The following is a 22898-nucleotide window of genomic DNA, read 5'->3' on the forward strand; positions in this document are numbered from 1 at the left end:
CCCAGTCACTAGATGAACCCCTTTGAGCTCCACAAAGAGCTTGTGCTTTCCACTGGGCCTCTTTTGACTCTGCAGAACTGGGCCCTTGTGTTGGGTTTATCTCATCCCCTCCGAAGTGTCTGTCTAGATGCTCCAGTCAGGTGCAAACTCAGGGGCTATTTTCTACTTTGTCAGAAAAACAAAGTGGGTACAGATAGGGGGAAGCAAAGCAGCAATGGAGAGAAAGAACTTTCCGGGTTCCCTAGGGCGCCCCAGGCCTTGGTTCAAGTTCCTTGCCCTTGGGCTCTGTGAGACATCCCTCCAACCCTAGAACAAGTTCTTGTCACTCAGGGTAATCCCAGTGAATCTCGGGTGCTGACGGCTAATAGCCCAGCTTCACCCAGAGGCTGCGGAGCACTTTTCTGCCTGGCAGGAGCCAGAGGCTCTGGGAACCTGCAGCCTTTGCTCTGGTTCCTCTCCAGATGGAAGTGGGGTCACTCAGATTCTCCCCACGGGCCCTCAGCACTTCCAAGCCCATTTTAGGAGGGAGTCAGAGAAGAACATGCAACCCCCCTCTGGATGGCCTGCAGAAGGTGCTGGGCTCCATGCTCCTGCTCGCTCCTCTGCACTAGCGCGGGGCGCTCGAGGCCCCTGTGTGCCTCTGTCCTGGCCACCGCACACCCCGAGCCCTGTCTCTCCTGCGAGCCCCAAGCTGCACACCAAGTCTCCCCTGGCCCCCAGTCAGTACCCTGTTCTCCTTGCTCTGCACTACCTCCCCTTTGCTGGTCCTAGGTTTAGCTTGTCCTTCCTCCTGCCTTGCTCTACTTGGGAAGTTGACTGCATGTCCAACTCCTTCACTTGGTTGTGAGTTCCTTGGTGGCAAGGACAGCATTGACCACCTTTTTTTGTTACCCCTCTGGTTTCTTCTACCCACCTCCTTTTCTGTGCCTAGTAAGTAAAACAGTAGGCACTTAATACATGTTCATTGGGGGAAACAAGGATAGGACAGAGGGAGAAAGGTAGGAAGGGAGGATGGGAAAGAAGCATCCTTAGGCCAGTCATTCGAAGTACCAAGATAACATCTAATCACATTAAACTCTGGACCAGGCTCGGCTCCAGCCTGTGGCAGCTTAGCAATGGTGTCTTTGGCGGGGGGCGGGGGAGGCGGGGGGGTGACCAACAGGGCAACCCCCACCCATTCTTCAGATTCTGAATTCTCCAGGAGATCCTGCAATTCTAACTTGTTTCTGCACATGTATCTGCTGTGATGCTCATATCTGTGTGCAGGATGGAGGTAGCTATAAAGAGGGATGTGAACATTCAGGAATTGAAACCAGACTTGACCATGTGGCTCAGATGGCTGGAGTGTCAGTCTGTGCACCAAAAGTTTGCTGGTTCGATTCCTGGTCAGGGCAAATGCCTGGGTTGAGGGTTCCATCCCCGGTTCGGATGCATAGGGGAGGCAAATAATCGATGTTTCTCACATCAATGTTTCTCTCTCTCTCTCTCTCTCTCTCTCTCTCTCTCTCTCTCCCCCCCACCCCACCCCCCGCCTCCCTCCCTCCCTCCCTCTCTCTCTAAAAAGCAATGGAAACATGTCCCCAAGTGACGATAAAAAAAAAATTGAAACCAGCACATTTGGAAATTTAGAAAATGGACCCAATGTCAAGCAAGTGTTTTGTGAGAGCTTCATTATTCCAGGGCGTTTGTCAGTTTCTGGGAAAACAGTGGTCAGCGAAATAAGCACAGACTGTCCCCTCGTAGGGTTGGAAGGTTGGTAGGTTGTTTGCATAAAGCAGATTTTAAAGAAAATCAGAGTCTAAAAGCAAATAAATATTAAGTATTTATTTTGAGAGGCAAAATTAAGATAATAGAAAGAGGTTTGGCTTTAGACAGAGTCAAGTTTAAGTACTAATTAACTAAACCACTAGTTTTTGACTTTCTATTAAAAAGAAATCACTTACACATATGCATAATTTTAAAAATCCAATGGTTCTACAAGATTTGTAATGAAAACGAGCATTTTCTTCCTCCATCCTCTACAACCCAATTGCCATTCTCTAGAAATAACCACTCTGAACTCTTTTAGCTCTTTCTTCTCTTATTTGCCTCCATCCAGTAGCCCCCTCATCTGCCCAGGACACATTCCGAGGCCTCCAGGGATGCCTGAAACCAATAGCACCAAACCACATAATGTTTTTCCATACACACCTGTGGTAAAGTTCAACTTACAGATCTGACACAGTAAGAGATTAACAACAATTAATAATAAAATAGAAAAATTATAACGATATGCTATAATTAATTTATATGAATGTGTGTGGGCGCTTTCTCTCTCAACCAACCTGATAATGAAGACAGCTATTAAGTTACTAACAAGCATGTATACAGTGTGGATACTCTGATGTTATTAACTATTATTATTATTCTGTGGAACAATGTGCAACTATTAAAACTGTGTTGAGGAAATATGTGTTTATACATGGAATAAGTCATAATAGTTTGAAAAGCAGGTTATATAATAGTACAAAAATATGATTACAAATTGTATAAAATAAACATACATATAGAGAAAAAAGCCAAGAAAATATGCATAAAAGTATTTATTTCTAGATAGTAAAACTAAAGGTGGCTTTCTTCTTTCCCCTTCTCCTCCTTTTCTTTCTCACTCATATTATTATTATTCTTTACCTATCTATATTTTTAAACAACAAGTATAAACTAATTGAAAAATTTAATGAACATTCCATTTGAACACACAAAAAACATTTGACACAATTCCAATTTGGGACACTATTTCAAGTAAAGTGTACTTTCTATATATTATAGAATAATATATACTGATTTTTTAAAATGTTCAGAATGTTTAAAATGTTTAAAAACATTAGAAACATGCTTTAAAATATCAGAAAAAATGCTATAAATATTAAGTAAATTAGCTAGGAAAAAATAACAAGCATCTAATATCAAGCACATAATAAAAGAGAATAAATATCATAAACAGAATAGATAGAGAAAAATATTAATCAGGAATCACTAGCAGAAAGCATATTTGACTCTCTGTCCTTTGTTGATTAAAATTAGCTTCGTTTGTCACCTTTTGACCAGAACAGGGTGGACTCCTTTTCAGTGACTCACAAGTTAACTTAGGAACCTCTAGACATATTAGAATTATCATTCTTTCTTGGGTGGAGGGTTGTCCTGTGATGCAAAGGTAAAATCATTAAATTTATTCAGTCTAGGAGAAGAGCAGCCCAGAGAAAACATGCTTTCATTTTACTAAATCATAAAGTTTTGGTAAATATAGCCCTGATCATTTATCAAAATGTGAGACAAACACAAGTTATCTCAATTCTATCAACATGTATGAGGTTCTGCCTACAAAAGATGAGTAATTAGACAGCAGCCTTTGCCCTGGAGGAGCTCACCACCTAATGGTATGGAGAAAAACAACTGTAATCAACTAACCACAACCTGGTGAGGGCTATAATAGAACAAAGTGTTTTGAGCCCAGAGAAGGGAGCAATTTGGATTTGACAGATCAGGGAAGACTTCATATGGGTTCATACTGACACTAAGTCTTGAAGCATGGGTACCATTTTGGCTACTGGTGGATTAAATAGTCAGATTCCAGGCAAGGACTGATGTTCTTCATGCAACAACTAATAGGCACTATGTGTCACTGATTACTTTTCGAGCTCTGTGTCGGTTCCTGGAAGGAACCAAATGGCTATAGGATTGCTGACGCGAACAATCCTTGCTTGTATGAAGGAGCAGGTATTGCCAATATTTGGCGGGGGCAAGATGCCATCTCACTCAGGATGATGCTGTGCTAATTTCAGCCCTGAGTCTTGGTCAGGGCTGGTCTCACTGAGACAGTGGGCAGTGCCCTGTGAGGTATGGTTTGGGAACCCCAGGAGGACCCCACAGCCACAGCCTGACTGTCCATTCTGGATGAATCAGTTCCCTTTCCAAGCTCTAGTTCACCTTACACTCAGAAAGAAGTCTTGTTGGATGTGACTTTGAAAGTTATCAAATATACTCTGCTTCTAACTGAGGAGGGTTCTGAGGGCCTAGCAGAAGTTGTTTGGGGTAGAGCTGGGAGTGGGGACATCCAGAAGAAGTAAAAAGATCTAAGTCACCAAGCACTACCTTCTGCAATGCATTCTTGCATGTTGGAGAGCTTGCTGTTGTGTCTGGTTTGCAACGTCATTTGGTAGCAAAGACCTTCATCAAAGGCTCAGAGAAACAGCCCTACACTGCCTCTGCCTGAGGGAGGACGCCCGGTTTGGCCAGTGTGGTCCCTGTGGTGCTCTCTGCTGCCACCCAGTGGATCTATTGAGAAAGATCAGATGGAAAGTTTAATCCAGAGGTTCTCCATGTGGTCCCCAGACCAGCAGCATCAGCATCACATTTTTGGCTGTCTTGAAAACTCTGGAAGTGAGGCCAGCAGCCTACATTGTAACAAGATTTCACGGTGATTCTGGTTTATAGTTTTAAAATCTCTAGTCTAGATTAAATAGCGATTGGCATCTTGAGATGTTTAAAATGGATAATCAGAAACTTGTCAATTGGGAGAAGCTGATTCTCTTTATTGATGATCAAGGATCACACCTTTTATAGTAGCTAAATTTCACTAGCCATTTTAAAAAAATTATTCATCTCAAAAATGACAAGAAGGAATACAATCCAACTCCTTTGTTGTTTTGTTTTATTTTGTTTTGTTTTTGCTTTTTTTCCAGAATCTCCACTGCTTTCTTATTTCTGGGAGTGATATTCAAGATCTTCCAAAAATATAGTCTTAACCCTGTTTTCCAGCCCCGACTCCAATTATTCCTAAACGCTACTGCGCCTGGCTAGTTCTCGGAATCCAGCATCCGTGTGTTCACTGTGTTCTTTCCTTCAGCCAAAGATGCACCTGTCTGTAAGATTAAAATTTCAAACTAAAAGGTCTACAACATTGCAGCCACTTTAAAGCTCCTCTCAAACACCATTTCCTCCATGAACTCTTCCCTAATTGCCCCAGCCAGTAACAACCTTTCCCATCAAGAACCATCATCACAGTTCACCTGTATCTCTCTTTTAGAGCTTTAGACTCTGCCCCTTGTTTTTCAGTTCTCAGCGAACATTTCTTATCGAGTCCAGAGACCTACTCATCTCACTGTAGGCCACTGCCAAGTTGGTGCACAGCAAATGTTCTTTGAAAGATGTAAATGAATAACTTTGGGTCTCTCACAAAATAGCAGCTCACAATGAATGTTGTAATTATAGACAGCGCAATGCAAACATAGCAACACAAGGATAACTTAGGAACCCCAGATGGCCTGGGCCGCGTTGGGAAGACCAAGATTGGTATTGTCCAAAGTCCTCTTTGGGACTCCACCATTGATGGGCGAGGCCCTGGATATGCAGTGCCCACTAATTTTCCTGCCACAGCAGGGCCAGAAGCGGCCACTGGCTCCCCCTGCTGGCCACCACTGCATGTAGCCCTGCGAAGCCTTCCATCCCAGCAACTTCTTACCACTTTCAGGAGCCCACGTGAGAACCCAGGTGCCCTGGAAACCACCATCTTTGCAGCCACCACTAACAAGGTTGCCTCCCATAGACCCTGAACTCTTATTCTAAACCCTCAACAGAGGATTAAATCATCTCAGGAAGATGGTCAACCTGTAATTTCTTCCCCCTGAGCCCACTTGCCCCAGTGGTCCCCATCCTGGCTGCCTTCACCTAGAAGTGACCCTAAATTTACGGCTTTGATGATGTAGACCCCCTGGGTAAAGAGACCCACCAGGCCTGACCATGGAGCTGAGGTAGAGGGTGCTCTAGAAAGGGAACCTGAAAGCTAGTGGGAAGTTACAAAGTAAAGAATCCAGGATCCACCCAGACAGAAATGTGTGCGAATCAGAAGATGATTATCAAAATAGGGAACAAGAGATAGTAAAGCCTGAGTGGGCAAATGGGAAAGGACAGCCCACCAAGTAGTCTGAGGTTGGCATGGCCACGGGCTGGGGCTCGAGCACATGGACGATTTCGGTGCCTGGATCCCTTTAGGCCAAGGCCTCTTCAGACAGACCCTGGCCTTTTGATTCAAAGTTCCCTCATGTATTTGACACTACAGTCCCTGGGAAAAAAAAATCAACACTCTGCGGCAAGCCTTCTTTCAGGATCACCTCGCTGACCCATAAGTCCCAATCCTAGATGTGACCCTTCTGATGAGCGGTCCCAGGCAGGTCCCGGGACAGATGGCAACGGGGGTGGTGGCCAAGGAGGAGTTGGCCTGAAGGAGAGGTGTTCCCAGGGCCCATACCCACCTCACCATCTTTTATAGATCCCCTCAAGGTGCTTTCTTTTGCTTTCCTATGAATGTGTCCAGTGGGACACAAATTCTGGGGCCTGGATGAAACATCAAGAAGTGAACTTGGAAGAAATAAAAAAAACCAGAAAGAGTGGTTGAGTCTGAGTAGAGACGGGAGAAAATGGGTCAAGGATGAAAGAGTTATTTTTCATTGTTTTACTCCATTATAATACTATTTGTATTTTTAATTTGTATTGACACTTAAAATGCACAGTAGCCTTACGGATAAAAATTAAAAGAATAGACAAGTCACAAAAGGACATCTTATAAAATAAACCCTACTCACAATACAAAAGAAGGCTATATTGATGAAAGAGGATAGTCTATTATTCAGAAAGAGAGATTAATCAGAGAGGGGGAAACTGGAGGAATTGCCTTATTTTTATATTGTTTGTATCCATGCATATTGGTAAATCCCTTAAAAAAGCAAAAGGGCAACATTTATAGAGAAAAAGGTTGTTGTTGTTTTTTTCACTTGACAACCCAGTAATTCCATTTCTAATCATCTAGTCAAAGCAAATAATTGAAGTATGAAAAAAACTACAGGTACAAAAGTAGTCATTGCAGGAAGTCAATATTTAGAATTCTAGATATCCAGTAATATAGGAATGGTAATTAATCGATAGAATTCACTCAGTGGGATGTTACGCAGCATTTTTAAACACAATAACGATAATCTAATATCAGGAAACACGCTTATTCTAATGTTAAGTCACAACAAAGCATATATCAAATGACAGACACTGTGATTGTAGTTATCTAAAAACTGTGTAGGAAAAAAAGCTGGAAGGAAATGCACTAAAATGACCTTGATGGCTGCATTAGGCTGGAAGGGTTGGCTTCCAAATTTTGATAATATGGTTGCCCTATTTCCAAATTTTGGTAATGCAGTTACCTTATTTCACATAGGGAAATTAAAAAATAAGGCAAGAATGAGGGACAAAGGGAGAATCTTCAACCTTATCCCTAATATTTTATTTCTTTTCTTTAAAAACATGAAGCAGATATGACCAAATGTTAATCATTATTAATCCCTGGTGGTGGGAACACAAATTCCTCAACAGAACTAAAAGTCCTTCATTCGCAATTCTCACAGACCCAGAACCCAGATCATTGATACTCCTTCTTGTTGTGGGGTTTGTTTTTTTTTTAAGATTTAATTTATTTATTTTTAGAGAGATGGGGAGGGAGGAAGAAAGAGAGGGAGAGAAATGTCAGTATGTGAGAGACACACTGACCAATTGCCTCTCACACACACAGCCCCCCTTCCCAACTGAGGACCTGGCCCACAATCCAGGCATGTGCCCTGACAGGGAATCGAACCAGCAACCCTTCTGTTTGGCCAGTGCTCAATCCACTGAGTCACACCAGCCAGGGAAGTGTTCCCTGTTGTCTTTGTTGCTGATGTTAGTAGCAAAGCCACAGGGACTAACTCTACAGATGGCTTCTTAACATCCGGGAAGCCAACTCTGGAAATACTACGTCCTCAGAGGGCCCACTCCCAGTGTGATTGTCAGCTGGGGGTGTGCAGGGCTTCTGCCTGCACCTCTGATCATCGCAGGGGTTGACTGACCCACTTACCCTGGGCACACTGAACCTTTCCGCAGTGCCTGGGAAGGATATGTGATCTTAGCAAGCCCACAAGCATTTTTGTACTTGATTTTAGAATCCAGCAACAGTGAAACACACAGACAAAATCCTTTGAATTGCCACAAAGAGGAGGAGGTAGTAGAATGAGTTATTTGTTTCAGAAAATGAAGCTGTTTTAGGAAGCCATGGTTGAATCAGGAATAAATACTTGGCGGGAGGGCCAGCATTGGATTATAGCTAGCCAGGCCCAGAGGCTGCAGGCAGGCTGAGTAGAGGCCGGCTTTGTTTCTAGTTCTTCATTATCTACATGCCAGGAGAAATCTCCCAGGAGAGTGGGCAGAGACATGGACTGTCTCTTTTCGGAGCAGCCAGGAGCCCCAGGAGGAGTTTGTCACCGGCTTTTTCTGATCTCATTTTCCTTACCCAGCTCTGCAGTGAACCCTGTGCCTATCTAAAAAGAGTCCCCATATTTGTGCCCAGCGATAGGCCAGGGGCCACTGGAGCCCGATGAAAGGCCAGGCGGCCCCAGCCCAGGGGTGAAACTGAGCAAACTGAGGGGCTGGACCGGCAGGCTCGCCAGGTCAGTCCTTTCAAAGGCAGGAGGGCATTTAAGCAGAGACACCTGCTTTATCTTAGTCTCTAGGTCCTTTCCTGGAAAACAAGCCGGCCTCGGAAGGACCAGAAGGGCCAGGGAAGGCTGGAACGAGGTTAGACAGACTGGCAGGAGGGGGCTTGCTGGCACGGGCAGCAGGCTGCCTGCCTTCTTTTCACACAGGCCTCATGCTCCAAAAGAAGAGTTTCCATCTACAGGCCGGGTTCAATGACCTCAGACAAACCACCTAGCTTTTGTGCCTAACGTCCTCAGCTGGGGAGGTCGGTGGTGAGTATTTTGGAGGGGCAGCAAGGAAGAAGGGCCAAGGTACAGGGAACCTATGGATTGGAAAGAGCAGCAGACCGGGATTTTATCCCAGCCCCACTCTTTACTAATTGCCGACTTTGGACCAGTCATTGGTCTTTGAGCACATGTTGTCTTACCACCACCCACCTCACAGGACGCAGACGAAATCAAGCAGAGTATAAAGATCCCTAATCACAGGACTTTGCCTAATTGCAGTTTCTATCCTGGTAAGGGGTTTTAGATGTTCAAAAAGAATCATTCCCATTGGCCCAAAAGACTGGTGGGTCCATCCACAGGACAACATTGGTTTGTCTCTGTGGAGTCGCTGGGTGGGGTTCGGAAGGGATGCCCTCTGTGTTGGGTGGCTGGGGAGGCAGGTGCCTGTCACCTCGCCAACCTGCACACACATTCCCCACTCCTAGCTCCCACCTTAAGTCAAGGAGGCCAGAAGGCCAGCTTCCACAGCGGGAGCCCCACTCCTTTTGGGACCGCCTGTGGCAGAGGGGTCCCTTTCCTTCAGGATGAGCTTCTGCGCAGGGCTCCAAGTCCTGAAGCTGGCTGTGTCCTGGAGACTTCCTCCCTCCCCGCACACGGGGGCCCTGCTCGCTCGCAGGGGTCCAGAGCCCACTTCCACTGGGGCTGCTCCTCCAGCTTAGCAGGCTACTGCCAGATCCAGGGTTCTTGGCCTCCACCCCGACCTCCCAAGGGTCTTCGGTGAGCTACTCTGGGGCGACGGGTGTTATCTGTGACCTCAGTCAGTGGTGTTCCATGAGGACAATCTGCTCATTTCACTTGCGGGTGCAGTTTTAAATGTAAGAGTAATATGAAAAGTGTACTAACTACACAGTAAAGATTATTATTGTCATATACTGTTCTAGAAGGTTCTCATCAAAAAGCAGTCTGGGGATTGGGAAGGTAAACGTCCCACCCAACTCAGGGACTTGCTGATCTTACCCAAAGGCCAGCTTCCATACAGTGAGATGGTGGGGAGGCCCAATGGCCACCCAGGGTGGCCACCGCACCCGGCTCAGGCCTTGACAAGTCAGGCTGGCACAACCAGCGGAGTTTCAAAACTAAAATGAGAGAGCCAAGGTCACAGCAGCCAATGGCACCAAAGACAGCTAAGTGAGAAGCACAACTAAACATCTGTGGTAGCCACATCCCTCAGGTGTGGGGCTTTGAAGGGTAACTTTGATTGCCATCTGCCTTAGCATGCAGAGCTCAGGGTGGAGGCAGGCAGCAGGCTGTCCATTGGCTAGAACCCCACGACTGAAGGGGAGATCTGAAAGAGGAAGGATCAAGATGCCTCAGGAGTCCCCGATACAAGATCTGATGAAAACCCTTTGTGCTCCCAGATGGTGAGTGTGGGTGAGGCAGCAGCGCCTTCCGGTACAGATCGTGGCCCCAGAACCAGGCCCAGGCTCCAGTGCGGGCTCTTCCACTCCTACCACCTGCCCTCGGGCAGGGGAGCGACTCCTCCTCCTGGGCTCCCTCACCTGTCACCACAGAACCTGCTCAGCGGTGGTTGTGAAGACCATGAGAGTGCGCACATGTAAGGGTTTAGAACTAGGCCTGACACATGGCAGGTAAGTGCAACACACATTAGCTATTGAATTGCGTATAGTCTCAGGGAAAATGCCGTGCTGACTATACCCAGTGAGGAGCTAGCCAGGCACAAGGAGAGACGGGCAAATTTGGTATGCCATATATATATGAAGGACTTAGTATTTATATCTAATTTCCACTTAGCTTAGTAATCTCTATTTTTATAATTACACTGGAAGCTTCTGAAGGTCCTAGACTGTGGCCTCAACCTTCTGTCCACCACAGCACCTGGCCCACAGTGGCAGGTTCTACCCGCAGGCCGGCTATTTGCTCCTGATGTGATCCTGCAGCAAAATGCCCAACTTCTCCAAGCCTCAGACTCCCTACCTGCCAGTTTCTGCCGTTCTCATAAAACTATTTACTTCTGTTTACCCAGCAAACCTTTGGAATCACGAAGGAGTTGTTGACAATCTGTTGCGAGACCGAGTGAGATTCCCCAAGCTGGGAAACTTGCAAACATCCCCCCACAGAATAGGTACTGTTGTTGAATGTGTTTTGAAACTACACTGAGCAGCTTCCAGGCTTAATAAACCCAGTGTGGGGCACACTCAAATCTTGCTTTGCTGATGAAGACAGGCTGTGTCTCAGGTCATGCGCATGAATGTCTGCCATAATTTTCAGTGCTGGGTGTTCAGTAGGTCTGAGAGCAGGACCGAGTCGTTGCTGATGCCTCTGCAAAGCCTGGAATCTCTGGACTTGGGCTGTTACGCCCCTGAGAGGAACTTGCTGTTGAGGCATTTTTCCCTGCCGTTTGAAAACCCAGAACACAAAACCTTCTGGCTAATAACGGTCTCTAACAAAGATAGGATCACTGTAACTATCCTCAAGTTCAAAGAAAGAATACCAGAAATGTGAAGGAGCTGCGAGCCTGGACGGAGGTCTTCCCTTTGATTCTGGGCTCCTGAGTGACTCCTCTGGGAGACCTGAGGAAGAGGGGACCTCTCAGTACTCTTATTCCCACAAGGACCCTGGCAGAGGGGCCAAAGAAAGAGGCCTAAGTAGAGCTTCAGAAGCAAATAATGCCCCAAAAGGGCACTTATCACTACACAGGATAAAATGATATCTCAATAAACCTGACTTCTTAAAAAAAAGCAAACAATTTATGCAAAGGCTTGGAGGACTTACTACAATTAGAAAATCTCTTCTGTATTTGAGATGCTCTGGTCAGAATAAGGGGAGTCAAAGGCTGCAGGATAGCAGGATGGGAGGATGCGTCCATGACTCGGGGCATCGAGGGTGCAGGAGGCAGAGCGCTGGGTGAGGGACCTGTGCTGGCCCAGGCGATGAATGAAGGGCTGCCCTGCAGGGCAGGCAGAGCTGCGAGAACCCACCATGGCTGCCAAGGGACCCAGTGGAAGAGCAGCAGGAAGCCACGACCACCTTGAGACCTGGAGGCACGAGGAAAGGGGATGGCTACCCATGTCCTTGGACGCGCAGTGCCAGGGAGCCCACAAACAGGTGCCACAGCCTGAAATGCTGCACGGAGCAGGGAGTGACAGCTGCGAAATGCCCCACCTCCACCTGCTCCCATCGGCTGACCCCAACCACAGGGGTCATCAGTCACAGAGGGAATCCAGGGCCTGTAGGGACCTGCCTCAAGAGGACAGGGCAGAAAATGGGTCTGAGGACAGAAAATGGGCAGCGTAGGTCCTTTCTATGGAGAACTTCTGTTTCCTATAACATGGAGACCATGGTACCTACTGTCCATCAAGAGAGATTACGTGGTGACAAGCAAACTCACTTTAGTTTAGGAACCAGTAATAATCAGCGGCTGCCTGTTTATTCTCATGTTCACCACTGACCCCTCCCCGCCTTCTGATTCAGAGAGTGGTCTCAGGGCCGGGCTGCCACCAGATTTCACTTCCTCGAGGCACTTCCAGCCATTACTCTGGCTGATTCTTAGTGGACATGGAGCTAAGCCCTGGAGAAAACAATGAAAACAGGAGAGCTGAGATTCCCGTCGGGTGACACTGTTTATTGAAAGGCAATCTTGTTTGATCCAGTTCACTTACATGGAGGTAGCTGCATATGAATGTCTCTTCCCCATGACAAACCGAAGCAACCAAACCAGACCCGAACGCAGAAACCCAACAGAGTAAGCCGACTGGCGTTCAAATGACTCTCAGAAGCAGGAAAAACAATTATAAAGATAGATGATGATTGTCTCCTCGGCATTGCATTTGGCCACATATTTGTTTATTAAATAAAATATCTTTTTAAGCTAGCTAAAGAAAATATTCTTCAGTTGGGGTTAGTTTTTAAAGCAATAGACAAAAAAAAAAAAGTGTATATAATAAAAACAAAGAATGAGAGCATGTCGGAGCTGGAATGAAGCCTCATTTATTCTGGGCACCTCATGGCTCTAAGGACATGTGCCCCGTCAAGGTCACTGGGAAAAGATAAATCTGGACTTGAGAACACCTCATTCAACACCTAGAGCAGTACTCTTGCCACTGCAAAGCTACACTGCATGCATCCAGCTCACTGCCAGCTCCAATACTGTGAAGAATAGCACATTTAACACTTAAAATGGGCCATCATTTAGGGTAAGGATTCAAGGCTTCTGACTGGTGATCTGTTCTCTTTTCATGGGCATCTTTGCTTCTCGCAGCCAGCCCGTGGGATTGACCAGAATGAATTGGCCAAAATAAGGGACAAGGACTTTCTTACAAACCAAGACAGACACTCACTCGCTCCCAGCCTCAGTTGTGAGTGCACTGCGGCATCACTGGGCAGGCTTCTCAGCAAATACCTAACGACGGTGGAAGCAGCAGGAAATCATGAACATAGTGAGGGTCGCAGTGGGAGCTCCAGCGAGCCAGTCAACCAACTGCAGGCTTGTTGCAGCCCCAAGAGGACAGAGGGAATCCAGGGCTGGGCAGGGGCTCAGCCTGTGTCTGTTTGCATGACTATTGTCTATCGTTCCCTTTTCCCTGACTGCGCTTCAGCATGAAGCGATTCTGACCCACTTCATTCACTGTTACATTCCCAGTGCCAAGGACCATGACTGCCACATTGTAGATGCTCAACAAATACCTGCTAAATGAATGAATGGCTAAAGGGAGGAATCTGTCCCCTCTCCAAATCAGAGCTGGAGGGGCCCTGGCTCTCCTGCTCCAGGGGCCTCACCTGAGGGGGGATCACGCCTGCCCTAGAACCAGGCTGATGCTCTGAATCCTGTTTAGTGGGCTCTGTGACACGGGCAAGGTCGGGCGCTGAGATTCCCTGCTCCCCCATGGCGACTGTCACGGAGCTCACAGGTCCATCTCCTGGGGTGCGTGGGCACACTGCTGAAGCAGGTTAGCATTGTCACCTCTGCCCCATACATGCGCACAGCCCACAGGGTTCCCTCCCTGGCCCTGACCTGTGAGGGCCCAGCTGTGACTGGCCCTGGCCTCTGGGTGTGCCTGGGGACTGTCACACAGGGAGGAGACACCAGGAAGGCCAGGAGAAAGTGCTGGTGTTCCCTGCATTCTCCCACCACCATGCTCCCTGTAATTCTGTCCCTGCAACATGGCCGTGTCGCAGACCTCACCAATCCGTCACTTCGTGCCTGGTGCTGCCCGGTGTCCCTCTGTCCCAGGCAGTTGGAAGGCGCCTCCCGGTTTGCACAGACACTCAATCTGATATGTTTCCTTCCTCCCTTTCCTGACATAAATCTGAGACCCTGCTTGATCCTGTCTACACCTCTCCCCAGCTTTCAGGAACTTCTTCCTTCTCTTCCTTCCTACCCAAACCCACACATACCTGCTTATCTCTTCTCTCTTCTCCTTTTCCCTATGACCCAACTGGACACCGCCTGCCTCTTCCTCACCCCTAAGTCCACGGGCTTTGCCCCCATATCCTCTTATTCCGCAGCCACCCCATTCGAGGACCAGGAGAGCCCCATTCAGAGGCCTGTGGTAGGAGGGGGGAGGAAAGGACCAATAAGAAACGACAGGAGGGCCCCATCATTTGTCAAAAACCTTGCTTATGTCTCCCAACCCCCTGTGTAAAAGAAATGACACCTGGTGATTGGGAACTGGTCTCAGCATGGATCAGAAATTGTAACCATGTTCTAGATAAAATTAATAACCAAGGCCACAGATACAAGCAACCTTCTGGTTCTCTCTCCTTCCATCAGCAAGCTCTTCACCAAGACCACCTGAGTGTCTCTTCTCAGGGTTAATTGTCCCTTATCATCACAACAATTCTTTTTTCCAACTCTGACGTTCAAAGCAGTTTTTATTCTACCTTCTCTATCTTGCCTCTGCTCCTTAATACTTAAAATCTAGTAGCTTCATGTTTAAAAAAATAACACTCGATATAGATGTGTGACCTTGACAAACAGGCCGCCCGAAGGAGCCTCTGTAACATTCCAAAATGGAACAGCAGCAGTCATGAAAAGGTCTGCTTGAAAATATACACAGCCTGTACATCCTTTCCCGCCATGCACAGTGGCTATTAACTAGAACTAGCATTTTGGACCCTTTCTCCTGGCGGGGGGAAGGCAAAGGAGGGAGGAGCAGCATTGCAAATGGTCTGGCAGACAGCTGTGCAGAGAGGACTTCAGCCTGCCAGGTAATATTTCCCGAAACACCCACGTAGGTGGCGGCTGCCAGGCCTCAGGCGTCTCAGCATTGAAACTGCAGGGGCTCCCTGCCTAAGACACAAGAGCCACACTGCCACTCAGAGATCCGAGGAGGAATGGAGCGCGGAGGAATCGGCTGGTTCTGTGAAGAGGCAGTCAGAGATCTCAGCTCCAGATGGGCGCTGCCTTTCCCGCTTCGTGCTGTGGGCGGCCGAAGGTCCCTGGGAGGAAAGACGGGCCAGCTCCACAGCGCCGGAAGTGGGCTCAGATCTGGCTGGCGGCATCCCTGGGGAAGGTGTAGCTCAGCGGCGCCTCGTAGAGGCTCCCCCCGTCGGTGCTGAGGTCGTCGTCGTCGTCCATGTCGTCCAGCACTTTACTGGGCAGCTTTTTCTGTCTGCTGAAACAACAGCGTCATGATTCCTGGCCCTGGACTGGGGCATGTCTCTGATCTGGAGGGGAAGGAGGGGTCTTAAACTCCTGCCCCTCCACCCCACCAAGCGGCAGGGAAGCCTGTGAGCTTACCGGGTCTGCACCTGCCAGCTCTCTGAGCAACAGGGAGCAGACGCCCACCTCTCAGCATGGCAGCCTGTGTTGGCAGGATGGGCTGGGCAAGGCTGGGACAAGGGCAGTAGAACTGATTTTTTCCTGTAGCTTCAACCTCCCATGTGGCTCATCAGGGTGCTGTTATTGATCCTATCCCAATTTACATTTTTGATATCTTGTCCACCGGGGATTTTTTTTTTTGCATTAATTTTTTTTTTAATATCGCATTTAATATTGTTTATTTTGATTGCTGAGATTTTTGGTGCCCCCTTAAATGTTCACCCTAATGCCAGCCCTGGGGCCTGGTTCTCCATGGACGGGCCGTTCATAGGATTCGCAAGGGGCCAGAGTCTTTTATCCATTTATAAGGGAACTATCAGCATAGTCAGCTTCCAAGAGAGGCTCAGGTCCACGGACGAGCATGAACCTAACCCACCGCCTCACCCCAGTGCCCAAGGCAGTGACCTGGGGCAAGGAGGACGACCCCCCACAACCCCTTAAGGACCACAGCAGTTCTCTCCTAAAACCCAGGATATCCGAGTCCTGAGAGGGAACGGACGAAAACATTGTCTGTTTTCTCCCAAAGCCACACAGTAGGCTTGGTAAGGGCTGACAGAGGAGCTGCCCCTCCATGGTGGTAGGAGCTAGTGTTACCTGCGCTGAGCCTCAGTTTCCCATTATGGACCATAGGGATAGTATCTGCTGGCTGATATCAGGGCACTGGCATGAGGATGACACACGAGAGACCCTACTGAGCACACGGGGTGACTGAAGTGGACACAGCCTCTCTCATCTCTCGAATGGGATGACCCCCAAAAGGCGACAGTAAGACACTGGCCTGAAGGAACAGAACTGTGATGCCCTAAAAGCATTGTTCTCTCCTCAAATGTCGGGGTGGGGGAGAGCCCCTGTGGGGATGCGGCACTTGCCCACCTTAAGTTCTTCTTCAAGGAACTGAGCTGTCCCTGCAGCTGCTCGTTCACGTCCATCTGCTCCTCCAGCTCCCTCTGCAGCTTCTTTTTAGAGCTTTCGAGTCTGTCGATCTCCTCCTCAGCTTCCTCTACCTGTCGCTTCATTGCTTTCAAGCGCAGGCTCAGCTGCATTGGGAGAGAGGGCAGGTTAGTGCTGGTCGCCAGCCCAGCTGTGATAGAGAAGAGCCACAGCGTGGACAGACCAGAGGGCCAGCCACTTTCTCCCCAGGCCACCAAGACACGCAAAAGGGGGGCAGCCAGCTTCATGGGAAAGTGGAGATAAGCCTTTAGGACAGGCAGGTCCGCTTTTTATATGTCGAGTTCAGGGTGGAAGTTTGCTAAAATCTTCCCTGAAGCAGCCTAGAAAGGCCCCGTTCTATGATATAACTGGGTGGAGTGAAAGACAGGGGTCAGTCCATGACTCCACCGCCTCCCCGCAACAGAGCCCTCACCGCCATCTTGCTTCCCAGCCTGAGACATAAAGTCTCATCTGAAATGAATTTGCAGAGGGTCCCTCACCTGGTCCTTCTGATCAGTCAGCGACAGGTGCTCATCGTCCACCTGCATCACTAGCTCCTTCACCTTCCGCTCCAGGCGTCGGTTGCTGAGCTGGAGGCTGGCGCGGTCCCTGGAAGGATGGGGAAAGCAGAACTGAGGCTCCTGTATCCCAGCCCCATGGGAGGCCTGGTTCAGGCTGTGGAGGAGCCCGAGCCCCGGCCAGGGCTGCCTGGTCCACTCAAGGCTGAGCGTCAGAGAGACACGTGACTATAGGAGGAAAAGGCAAGTCATTGGACAGATGACGAAATAGGGGCTCTAAGGAAAGGAGTGACTTGCCCGAGGTTTCAGAACCACAGAGGGGCTGAGCTGGGACTACACCTGCCCTTAGTTCTTCCTGTCCTGAGCTTTATTTTGTAAGACAGTAGGTCACTGCCAGACTGCGACCCCAGGCTGCTCCAGCCCAGCCCCCAAAAGTCGTACTGATGACAGATATTGTGAAATGTCATACCCTCATGTATACACACCCACACCCCTCCTAAAAGGAGAGGGGCCAGAAGTAAGAAGTAACGCTGGTCAAGTTCAACCTGGTGCCAGTCCTCAGGCTGCAATCTGAAAGCTAGCTGCAAAGAATCATGGTGCTGGAAAGGTGTGCAGTCGCCGGACCCCACGTCCCTCCCACCCACTGTGGGGCAACCTGCCCATCTCTGACAGATGGCCACGCAGCCTCTGCTAAGCAGAGTGGACACAATTTGCCCCCAGGGCAGAGTCAGCCCCCTTGCCTCTAATGTGGCTCAAACTTGTCTCTTATGAGGCTGTCTGTCCTAGGGAGGGGACAGGGAAAGAAGCAGCAAGGAGAGTGAAAAAGCTATGGACTAAGAGCAGGAGGCCTAAGTTTCAGTCTAGTTACACCAATATTCAGCCAGGCTACCTTCCTCAAGCAATTGGATGGGTCTCAGCTTTCTCATCGGTCAAATGGAAATAATAACAGCAAGGCCGTACGTACTCTGCCTTCCGCACAGGAAGGCTTCTGAGGACGGGAAGAGATACAAATGTGAAAGCGCTCTGCAGTGGGGCGGTCCCTGCCCAGCAGGCCTCCGCACCACAGCCAGGCCGGGCTCACCTCTCCTCGCTCTCGAGCCGGTCCTCCAGCTCTGCGATCCTGGCCTCCAGCTGCACCACCAGCCCCTCCTTGCTCGACCGGTAGGAACCTTCCAGGTGGATAATCCTGCTCTTTAAGTCCTTGTTCTGGAATCAGAAGGGGAGACTGTGAGGGGCCGTGTGGCCACCACTCTGTCTGCAGAGCAGACTTCGATAAACTGCTTTTCACACCAGGATGGGTGGTCCAGGGGGACCTGGGGAAGCACCGCTGTCCTGGCAGCCCCAAAGAAGAGATGCTGTCACGTTCCCTTATATGCCTGAGTGAAATCTTTGCCATGGCCTAGGAGTCCTGGATGTCTGACAGGTGACCTTGGCCTTTCATAAACCTATTGGCAGGAGAAATAGGCTCCTTCACCAACATCGCATATCGTACAGTGGATACCATGCAAAAGAAATAATGAGTCTGATAAGCTTTGTTAGCAACTCATGTGTTTGAGAATGCTGGTTCTTTAATATTCTCCTTACATTAGAATTTAGGCCTTTTTAGGATTTAGAAAACATTTGCAATACCAACCCCCACCATGCCCACTGTAAACTTCCAAGCATATTTAACATTATTGAGAAAGTCCTCTCTAGAGATGGTCTTAGAAATACCTCTCTTGGGTGAGGTACACCCCAGAGTTTTTGGGTGCTGCACAAAGGAGATGCCACAGAGGGGTTCCCGTCCAAAGCCTCAGGGAGGAAGGAGGGCTCATGGGGCCAGCGGCCCTCACCTGTCTCTCCAGGGAAATCTTGTCACATTCCAGGTCTTGCTTCACAGCTCTTTCCTGAAGGAGCTCATTCCTCATCTGCTCCATCTACACCAAACAGAGCAAAGGCCAAGGGGTGAGAGGGGTTCTTCCAAGACCCTTTTTGTGCTGAAATGGCTCCAGATACGGCATTTCAACAACCAGCCCAGCTTCTCTTCGTGGCGGGGCCTCCTGCCATTTCTCTTCTTAGGAGCCATTTCTTCGATATTCTTGGTTTCTCAGTGATTGCAAAGATAATGATACAGATAACAGTAATAGTCATAGCAAACCCTGCTGTTGAGTAGAACTGTGTCCCCCCAAAAGATATATTCAAGTCCTAATCATGTCCCCCCCACAACCGGTGCCTCAGATGTGACCTTCTTTGGAAACAGGGTCTTTACAAAGGCAATCAAATAAAAATGAAGTGGGCCCTAATCCAGCATGACCGGTGTCCTTATAAAAAGGGAGAATTTGGATGCAGAGACAGACACGCACACCGGGAAGACGGCAGCCGTGAGAAGACCGGGGCACAGGAAGAATGCCACGTGAAGACAGCAGGCCGCAGTGAGGAGCCTGCAAGCCAACGAGCGCCCACGACGGCCAGGGAACCGCCCGAAGCGAGGCAGAAGCAAGCAAGAATTCTCCTGCGGGCCCAGCGGGGGGTGGCCCTATTGACATTTCGATTTCAGACTTTACCTCCAGAGCTCAGACAATACACTTCTGTTCTTCCGGGCCACGAGTTTGCGGTGCTTTATTACAGCAGCTCAAAAAACTGATATACCTGTTTAGCACTCCGCATGCACTATCCTATTACATCCAAAACAACCCTAAGAGGTAGGTAATACTGTCTCTCCTGGGGACATTAGAGCTGGGAGAAGTCAGTCACGTTGTATGCTGATAAACCATCCCAACTTGCCCCGGACCTTCAGTGCTAAAACTGGGCGAGTGCCAGGCAAACCCGGACAAGTCAGTCACCCAACTTGTCCGAAATCTACACAACTAGCAGCAGGCACAGCTTGTGTTCCCGAGCCCGTGACTTCTGCACTACAAGGTCAAACTTCAGAAAGGCTTCCACAGTTAGCACATCTCCAACGCTGCTAGAGTTCTCCCTTTTTACACCAGAAACAGAGGTCAGCAAGAATCCTGCGTAGCTTCCAGTGACCTGGCAAAGGCTAAACATTACTGAGGATTACATTACTAAGAAATTATCCTGGCTGAGCAGCCTCTGAAGAAAAATCCAGTCGCCTGCCTGAAAATTGAGCGTCTCTGTCCCCCAGGCCCAGTGGGCCTTCAGTCACAATGAAATGAGCATCAGAGCCAAAGGCCCCAGACCCTGTTCGCAGGACTGTCCAGAGGAGCCAGGAGAACTAAGAGATGAGCCAGGAAAATAGAACTGTCCCTTCCTCCTTAAGGTTCGGGTCCAGCCTGGGTGAGAGGTGCCCACACAGGAGTCCCTGATGCCCAGGGAGTATTTATAATAGCCTGGCCTCAGCTTGGGTTTTCCCCACCTATACAGGCTCCCTAGTGAGTGAAAGACAAGCCATCCCTGTCCCCACCTGGAGAGCAAGGCCTGGGGGTCCTGGGAATAGTAAGAGGAGACACCACCACGCTGGGCCAGGCTAGCATGTGCTTCCATCGATCCCCGTCCCGACCACGGTGTGCGCGTGGTATGGCTGGGCCCGAGCGGGCGCAGGGGGTGGTGAGGAGTGAGACTGGCGATAGGCAGGCCTGGCCATGGAGGCCTCAGATACCGCAGCGGGGCGGGCCGGGCCTCTACCCACAGGTGAGGGGGCCCCTGCATGGTCCAGAAAATAGTAATAATAATAATGTTCACAGTTTTGCATTTCTGCCTGGCAGGCTTCCTGGTCACATGGGTTCAGAACGGTGCAGCAGAGGACATGGTGGCCCGGGGCAGCCAGACACACGACTGGAGGAAACAGGACCGAAACCTGGGCCAAACCCGCGCTCACTGCCCTCTACGCCACCTGCCCTCCCCAGGCCAACTCAGGGAGAAGGCTTCAAGGAGACGTAGGGTTCAAATCCAGCTGCTACATAAACACTGAGACTCAGGGAGGCTGCCAGTCCCTTCGGGCTTGCGTACAGCAGCGGGAAATGCCGGCCATGCAAAGGGTCAGCGGGCAGAGCACCGGCATCTCCGCCTGCGGCCATTCCCACTCCTCGGGCCCCAGAGCCCTTGGGATCACATGTGGCAAAGGAGGTGCCGGCAGAATTCCTGCCACTGCTGTACGAGCACAAAGTCCGCAGGTAACGAATGCAGGCTCACAGCCCCTCTCCAAGAGTGGCTGTGACCCAGCCGATGACACCGCACATGGAAGGCGTCAGCACGGCTGAGCCACGGGACCGTGACGTGCCTCCCAGGAGAAAGTGTTCTGTTCACGCTCCTGGGCACGGGCTGGGGACTTTACTGAGGACACAGTTAAACATTCACTGCGATGGGAAGCAATTACACAGACAAGCAGCGGTGGCCTAGCCTCCCTTCCTGGCTCTACGTTCACTTGCATGTGACCTTGGCCATCTCACCTCTGGGAGGCAGACTGCTCGTTTCTAAAACAACAAACTTAATGGGATACCTGTAATAGGGCCCTCGGAGCTGGCCTATGACACAATGAAAGCACATTCTGGCAAATGCCCCACCTTTTGGGGTGCTAGGTATCTTCCCTTCTGAGGAAGCCAGAGGCCCCTGCCTCCAGCCTCAGGCTCTCCACACATTTAGGACTGTCCCCAGGAAAGACCCACTCCGTCAAGGTGAGAGTTGAACGTGTTTGTGAATGCACATGCTCGCGTGCAGTGCGGGGGTGGCCTGGGAGGATGAGGTGGGTTCAACCCCTTGTTCAGACTGTACTATCAGCTCTAGGACACTGTGAGAAAAAGACCAACAGAGTATCCACCCTTAACGCAGCCTCGTGGGAGACAGACGGACAAAGCCCGGTCAGTGCAATGGGGCGGGGCAGTGTGCTAGGGCAGGGCGCACAGCAGGGGCCGCCGCCCAGGCTAGAAGGCCAAGGAGATTCTCCAGAGAAAGGGGCCCTCGGCGGGGACCTCACGGACAGGTCAGCAGCAGGCAGGGCAGAGAAAGGGGCAAGAGAGGGACGGCGGCTTTCCCAGCCAGGGGCCAGCAACGGGAAGGGGCAGAGGAAAGAGAGGGGAGGGGTGCTGGAAGAACTGAAAGGAGTGACCTGTCATGTGCGGTGTGAGGGGGCAGGTTAAGAGATCAGGTGGACAGGCAGGCAGGGAGCGGTCACAAGGGATCCATACACAGGCAGCAAGAGCAAACACCTATACGGCACTTACTAAAGTAAGCCTTATAGTGTTTGTTACTCGTTTAATCCACCACCCCATAAAGTAGGTACTGTTACTATCCCCATCTACCCCGAAGGTCCAGGGGAGGCTGCAGACGCGGGTGTGGAGAATAGGGGACGCCAGATGAAGCTGCAGGACAGAGGGACTCATCATGGAGAAATGCATGAACAATGAAGGGGACCCAGAGCTGTGCCCTGGGAAGCTCTCCCCATTCCCCCCAGTTAGAGGGGACACAGAGAAAACCAGGACACTGACCTGCTCCAAAACCCAAGAAGGGCGAGGACTGAGGAAGGTCAGGCATGGGGGGTGTGTGGGGGGCAGAACGGGGCAGCTCCTGGGCTGGGCAAGAAGTTCGCTCTGGAGGGCTCGGCACAGAGGGAACCAGGCTGCAGAGACCGGGAGGACGCTGGGCATGAAGAGGCGGAGAGACGCCTCTCCTCCCGAATTCCAGGGGCGACGAGATGACAGTATAACCAGAGAGCTAGTGAGGCCACAGAGAGGTTGGCCAGAGAGATGCCCTGCACTGTTAGCAGGTGAGGCTGAGACTCACGGAGGAGGGAAAAGTTACAGGTGACGGGCTGTGCTGAGATGGAGGTGTGACAGGAAGCCTGACCGTCCAGTGGGGGAGGGACGGGATCGAAGCCCTGCCCTGGGGTCAGCATGAGCGCCAGGGAGAACCTCT

General features: G+C 49.8%; 1 protein-coding gene across 2 annotated transcripts in view; it reads right to left on the bottom strand.

The window, feature by feature from the left end:
* Positions 1 to 12393: 12393 nt before the first annotated feature.
* Positions 12394 to 22898, bottom strand: part of CGNL1 (cingulin like 1) — a 152508-nt gene continuing 142003 nt past the window's right edge. The window contains exons 15-19 of one of the 2 annotated variants that reach the window (XM_054565369.1): positions 18881 to 18964; positions 18130 to 18254; positions 17031 to 17139; positions 16474 to 16637; positions 12394 to 15391 (exon numbers count right to left, since the gene is read on the bottom strand). In XM_054565369.1, coding sequence (XP_054421344.1) covers positions 15262 to 15391; positions 16474 to 16637; positions 17031 to 17139; positions 18130 to 18254; positions 18881 to 18964 — 612 coding nt within the window. In that variant the 3' untranslated portion in view covers positions 12394 to 15261. Of the gene's footprint in view, positions 15395 to 16473; positions 16638 to 17030; positions 17140 to 18129; positions 18255 to 18880; positions 18965 to 22898 lie in introns of both variants that reach the window. The other variant, XM_054565368.1, reaches the window with a different exon arrangement.

Source organism: Pteronotus mesoamericanus, unplaced genomic scaffold, assembly GCF_021234165.1.
Source record: "Pteronotus mesoamericanus isolate MK-2021 breed Mesoamerican mustached bat unplaced genomic scaffold, CSHL_Meso_final contig_164, whole genome shotgun sequence".
Lineage (NCBI taxonomy): Eukaryota > Metazoa > Chordata > Mammalia > Chiroptera > Mormoopidae > Pteronotus > Pteronotus mesoamericanus.